Here is a 6,638-nt window from a genome sequence, read left to right as displayed (position 1 = left end):
TCTTATGCCCTCTTACCAGATACTTTCATTCAAATAGGTTGGGCCCAGCCTTAATGTTCAACGTTGATTCGATTTCTTGTCCAGCATAGAGCACCAAGGCTCTGTGTCCCGCATTTCTGAGGACAGAGGTCAGCCTGAGATCCACAGAGAGGTGGGGGGAGGGCTGTACTCTTCATGGGATTTGATCAGGGCCGGGTCTCCGGGAGGGGCGCTCAGTCCAGTCCAGCTCCCGACTGCTGCAGCGAGTGTGTAGGCTCCTCCACGAGGGGAGCAGGTTCTGAAGCAAGGGGCCGAAAAACTCACTTGGTTTTTTTTTGTAGGAGTTTATTGTCCTTGTGTTCCCTCTGGGGCAATGGGCAGTTAAACACCGTCTTTCAAAGGGCGAGGTCTCTGTTGTGTGTGGTTGAGGCATAGGACAGGGACGTGTTGATTCTGAGCAATGGACAGTATGTTTTTGCCATCTAGGGTTGACGCCTAAAGCCTCATGGTGCATGAAGAAGCCCAGAAGCGGAGGAGGAGTCAAGAAAAGCCATTAGGGATGGCTCTCTCTCCGGTAAAGCGACCTTCTCAGTGGATTGTCCTGTCTCCTTCCTGTGTGAAATGTCAGGCGTTGGAGTTGCTCATCCCCTCTGGGTCTGAAACATCCTTACTCTCCTGTCTGCTCACATACCCCGTCTTCCCTCAGTCCCTCTTGTCTCCACCTAGATTCCATCTCCCCATGACCTAGTGAGGTGAATTTGAGAGGAAGTTCCACGGAGCGTGGTTCTGGGAAGGGCTCATATGAGATGTGGATGGAGACGGGGTGTGAGCCTTGTGGTATGAGAGCTTTTGGGCAACAGGGTTGTCTTGAGGTCACATCAGCTCTCTAGATCAGGGTTAGAGGATGTGCATGTGGCAGTTATACATCAGTGTGCACACGGATCTGGTAAATTCTGGAATACGAGACTGAGGAGAGTAAATATTTTGAGCCTGATTTGATAATACATTTGAAGCTGAACAAGGCAAGCATTGTGCTTTTGAGTTCACTCTTAATGACTGGGAATGGGATGGAAAGTTGAGTCAGGGGCCTCAGTGACATGGGATGTTTCATTCCATCTTCTGTTTTAATATATGAGAGAATATGTCAACCAACAGGAGATCCATTAAACTGTACTCACAGAATCATACCAAAGGCACACTGGTGTTCCTTTAGGGACCCTTGTGCAACATATGTTTTAGGTGAGGATGATTATAATTTTTCTAAGACCTAGGAGCATCACTTATATGCCTTTAGAGAGAATAAAACCATAATCTTGTTGTTCCAATTATTGGTAAGCATTTTATTTCTCTTCTTATAAACATGATATGATGTATACATTTGTTTTCTAGTAAAAATTATCCTTCCTTTCCAGCCACGCCTCACATTGCATTGGGGAACCACTGTTCTCTGTTCTGTGGGGAGAGTCCATGAGAGTCCTGTAGAATGTATTTTTACCTGGTTAAGAGGTTTTTGTGAGTTGTTTTTTTTTTGAGTCGGAGTCTTACTTACGGTGTACCATAGCCTGACCTGCTGGGCTCAGAAGATCCTTCTGCTGCAGCCTTCTAAGTAGCCGGAACTACAGGCGTTCACTACCATGCCCAGCTAATTTTTAAATTTTATTGTAGAGATGAGGTCTTACCAAGTTGCCCAGACTGAGCTCAGGAAATTTCTCGCCACCACCTCCAGAGTGCTGGGATTTCGGGTCACTGGGCCCAGCCATAGCAAGTGAATTTGTGTTGCAGTATTTTAACCTGCACATTTTGAAAATTTGCATGTTTCAAAGTTAAGAGACATTGATGGCTCACTCTTCTATATCCTTGGAGCATTCTCTGAATGAAGACAGGTGGGTCTTTCAGTCTTTTCACTGATATAAAGAATTCCACACACAAAAAAAGGAAAAGAAAAGTAAAGAATGCCACACTGGTTGCTTCTGGGCATGCAGTCTTCATTCCAGATATCAGAGGCTTCCTAGGTTACACAGTTGAAAGAGTGCTGGTTCTTCTAGGATGGGGCATATCCTGTAGTGATAGATCTGGCAGTATCCTGTCTCTACCCTGAGCTGCAAAGGTGTCATCTGTCACCAACACGATGTGAGATCTCCCACTCATTAAACAAAAGTTATTGCCATGTTTTTATTAACAGTTTGAAAATCTGGGGAAAATTGCAACCCCTTGTGTTTCCATTTTATTTCTTATGAGTCTCAGCTTGTTTTATTCCTTCATGGAATGGGTACATATTTAAAAAGATGGATTTGTATACATTGCTCCATTTTCTGGAAATGTATTTTAGGAGCTGTTTTATACTTATTCTTGGTTTTATTCTTAATCTATATGCTCAGTTGTCTCTTCTTAGATTATATAGTTTTTTAGTTTGAAACAGAAATCTTTCCTGCATGCTTCGTGTCTTTTTTGTATATCTGTTTTTTTGTAGTATCTTGATTTAGAAGACCTCACAGAGTCCCTTATTACACATTGGTATCCTTAATTCAGATCTAATATTTGAGAGTTTACGTATACCTGATCCTTGACCCTGTTTCCTGGAAAATAAGCCCAAAGTCTTTAGAATCTCCAGAGTGTGTGTGTGTGTTTTATTTATTTACTTTTTTGTTTTGAGTGGAGTCTCACTCTGTCACCAAGGCTGAAGTGCAGTGGCACACTCGTGGCCACTGCAGATTTGACCTGCTAGACACAGGTGATCTTTCCGTCTGAGCCTTCCAAGCAGCTGGAAACACAGGCGTGTGCCACCATACCCAGCTAATTTTTTTGATTTGTTGTAGAGATGAGATCTTGCCAAGTTGTCCAGGCTGATCTTGAACCCTTTGGCTCACGCAATCTTCTTGCCTCGGCCTCCGAAAGTGCTGGAATTACATATGTGAGCCACCGCACCTGCTGTGAGTGTTTATTATTAGTATACAAATGTGTTGGCTGATAGCTGGCAACCACTAAGAGGCTTCACTGGGACCAGGCTTGGTGGCTCAGCCTGTCATCCCAGGACTTTGGGAGGCCAAGGTGAGTTGATTGCCTACAACCATGGATTTGAGACAAGCCCGGACAACTTGGTGAGACCTCAACTTTACAATAAATGAAAAACTTAGCCAGGCATGGTAGTGCACATCTGTAGTTCTGACTAGTTGGAAGGCTGAGGTGGAAGGATCATTGCTGGGCTGGCTGTGAGTGTGCCACTGCACTCCAGCCTGGATGACGGAGGAAGACTCCAACTAAAAATCAATCAATCAATCAATCAATCAATAACTTCACCGGTGTGTAAGACAGAATTGAAGAGTTGGGTTTTACATTTCCACTCAACTACCAGAGGGAGCAGAGGTGAAATTTAATTTGATCACCAATGGCAGTGATTTCATTATTCCTGCCTATTTAATGAAGCTTCTGTGAAAACCCAAAAAGACAGGGTTCAGAGAGTGACAGGATAGCTGGACATGTGAAAGTTCCTGGAGGTAACTAATTTTTTGATTTATTGTAGAGATGAGGTCTCACCAAGTTGCCCAGGTTCAAACCCACATTTACGCTTTCCTCTCACTTCTGCCTCCTAAAGTGCTAGGATTACAGGTGTGAGCCAGTGCACCTATCTGAGGACTTTTTCATCAATATTCAAAAAGGATATTTTCTGTAGTTTTGTATTCTTGGCATATATTGCGTGAATGGTATCAGAGCAATGGTGGGCTCCAAGAGTGAGTTTTTTGATTCCCTCTTTTATTACTTGGAACCTTTTTAGAAGGATTAGTGTTAATTTTTCATCAAATGTTTGCTAGAATTGCGAAGTGAGGATGAATTATGCATCTGTTTCTGGTCTCTTTATTGGGAGTGTTGTTTGTTTATTTTTGAGTCAGGATCTCACTCTGTCACCCGGGCTGGAGTGCAGTGGCATGGTTATGGCTTACTATAGCCTTGTCTTCCTAAGCTACCTCAGCCTCCTGATTCGCTGGGATGATAGACATGTGTTACTGTACCTGGCTCATTTTTTATTCATTTTATTTTTTTGCGCTGTTTTGTTCAACTGGAGAGTTGTTTCTTTTTAAATATTTAAATCTCGTTACTACTTACAGTTATGTACAGATTTTTTTATTTCTTCTTGACTCAGTCTTGGTAAGTTGTATATTTCTAGAGATTTATTCATTTTTTCAAGGCTAACTATTATGTTGGTACGTACTTGATAGTTATCTGTTTCATTTATTTATTGTTAGTTTGACATTCAGGTGATACACATGGTGGTGTTTCATAATTCCCTTTGTCCTTTTTCATTTTCCTTCTTTTTTTCCCTCTTTTGTCTGTTCACTATTTATTTCTTGTACCTGGTCTAGTCTGTTTTTAAACCACTGTAGTGTCTTTTTCAATTTAGTTGCGTATTTTCAGGTTTAGGATTTCTGTGATTCTTCCGAATAGTTTCTATCTTTTTGTTGATAATTTCATTTTGTTCATACATCGTTTTCTGATTTCCTGAAGTTGTCTATGTGCACTCTCACTGACCATTTTTGGAACTCTTATATCTTTGTCTGGTAATTCACATATCTCAGTTTCTTTAGTATAAGTTTGTGGTGATTTATTTGAATGGGTCATGTTTCCTTTTCCTTTGTATATCTTATTATCAGCTGTTGGAACCTTGGCATTTCACTACCCAGCTTTTACTATCTGGCTTCCTTCGGAGAGGTTGTTGTTGGTCAGCCTCCCTGAAGGCAGCCTTATAAGATTTGGGGAGCCCACTCCAGTGGGTCACAGAAGGGAGGATTCTACTTCTAGCGTAAGCAGAATAACACATTGAGTAGTAGTCTGCTCTGAAAATATAAAGGATGGAACAGTACTTGCTCTAAAAGAACTCAACATGGGTCAATCAGTGACCATGACCAGGTTTAGGAATCAGGGCTCTTTGCTGTTGAGGCAGTGCTTCTTGACTGCGAGCAGCTTATCTTGGAGGACTTGGTATTAGAAGACATACATAGGATAATACAGGTAAGCATAAATCAACACATCAAAAATTCTAACATCAAGATGAACATAACCCGTCTCCTAGTCTGTTCCACATACATCATTTCTTTGGGCTGCACCTCTGAACACTTCCTCCATAATGCTTTCTACTGATCATTCCCTTTCAAACAAAGCCAGATCTTTAAGTGGTTAGATGAGTCTAAAAAGATGCCAGGCCCTTTGACATCTTATTGGCTATGAGGAATCTCCTTAAAATCCTGGCTTCGAAGAAGAGAGGAGATTCTTGTCCTAACAAGTTGATTTTCTTTCCCTAGGCTCAACCAATAGTGATACAGGGTAGAGGCCGTTGGTGCACTGTGATGTACTGGCATGTTTATTGTGTCCACTGGAGGTTTGAAGGGCTGTGTGCTAGGAAAGGACCTTTCTTACATGGGCTGTGTCTCTTAACTGTAGAGTGTTTAGAATTGCCAGGAATACCTGATATGAACCAACCTGGCAAATACCTAACAGGGTTTTTCACTAGATCTCCTGCTCACGGTGATCTTCATTTTCATGAAGGCAAAAATTAAGTTTTTAGGACATTTACAATTTTTATGTAAAAGAGTTTAATAATTTGATTTCTGAACATTTCTTTTCATCTCTTTCCTGCTCCTGCTCCTGGGAGTGGCAAGAATAGTGGCAGAATTATTGTATATTGGAGAATTTACTGATTTGTTTTACAGTGCAACCTGTGAGAAAAGGCCCCTTCTCACTGGCAAGGGAAACAGTTACTCCCCACTGAGGAATACAATCATTCAAAAGTGGTTTTGTAACTGAATTGAATCAACTTTCTTCCAAGGATGGTTTTCCTTCATCTGGAAATTTGCATTTTTATGCAAAACCCATATTCCTTTTTTCTTTGTTCTATCTTTTGATTCTACATGGGTTTCCGGTGAGAAATTATGTAATTCAGTGTTTAAATTGGACTTTTGCATGGACTTCTTTGTATAGGTGTGGCATTGTAACAAAGGAAGTGGTTTGGTGTCTTTGGTAACCTCATTTGGCTCCAGTAGAGTTCTTTGAGATAAGTCCCTTGTAAGCTGGATGTATTCCAACTGTGTGCAAACCATATTATGCTTCTTGAGTCCTTTGCACTCTGATGTCCCCTGTGAGGGAACATCGTAAAACTAGGAAACCAGTCAGATGTCCCCTCTCATGAGACATAAAGAGATTGCTGGTGATTATACAGGACACACTTATGCAAGCACAAGTTTTTCAAAAATGTGTATTTCCTTGAAGTTTTCCATTCAAATTGTGCAAAAATGCACATAAAGAGATGGAATATATAATGAGATATATGTAAAAAAAATGAGTTGGTGTTATGTAGAAAGAGGATATGTGAAGTGTTTTCACAGTGGTGCAAAGACTGGGCAATGAGTTACATATTGTTAATGTGGGAGGAAGAAAACGAGGCTTTACTGTCTGGTCGAATAGAAAAACACCAGATGGACGATATCCAAAAAATTACTATTGCACAACATGTATCAGTGAACCTACGATGCACTTTGGGAACTGTTTCACACATTACCATATTTGAGAAAAATATAAGATATAAACTTTTTATGTTTTGTCATAAATAAGTTCTTCCGTGTCCAAAATTCCGTTGTTAGCCAAATATCATTATAGTAAAATACTTGGTT

General features: G+C 40.9%; 1 protein-coding gene across 1 annotated transcript in view; it reads left to right on the top strand.

The window, feature by feature from the left end:
* Positions 1-465: 465 nt before the first annotated feature.
* The window catches only part of LOC103258436 (zinc finger protein 480-like), a 9,038-nt gene continuing 2,865 nt past the window's right edge, over positions 466-6,638 (top strand). The window contains exon 1 of the mRNA XM_008056105.1: positions 466-553. Within this exon, the coding sequence (XP_008054296.1) occupies positions 485-553 (69 nt within the window). The 5' untranslated portion in view covers positions 466-484. The remainder of the gene's footprint in view (positions 554-6,638) is intronic.

This window comes from Carlito syrichta, unplaced genomic scaffold (genome assembly GCF_000164805.1).
Source record: "Carlito syrichta isolate Samal-C Ts95f unplaced genomic scaffold, Tarsius_syrichta-2.0.1 Scaffold302174, whole genome shotgun sequence".
NCBI lineage: Eukaryota > Metazoa > Chordata > Mammalia > Primates > Tarsiidae > Carlito > Carlito syrichta.
Note: the sequence above shows the minus strand (reverse complement) of the source record. Positions and strands in the feature narration are given on the sequence as shown.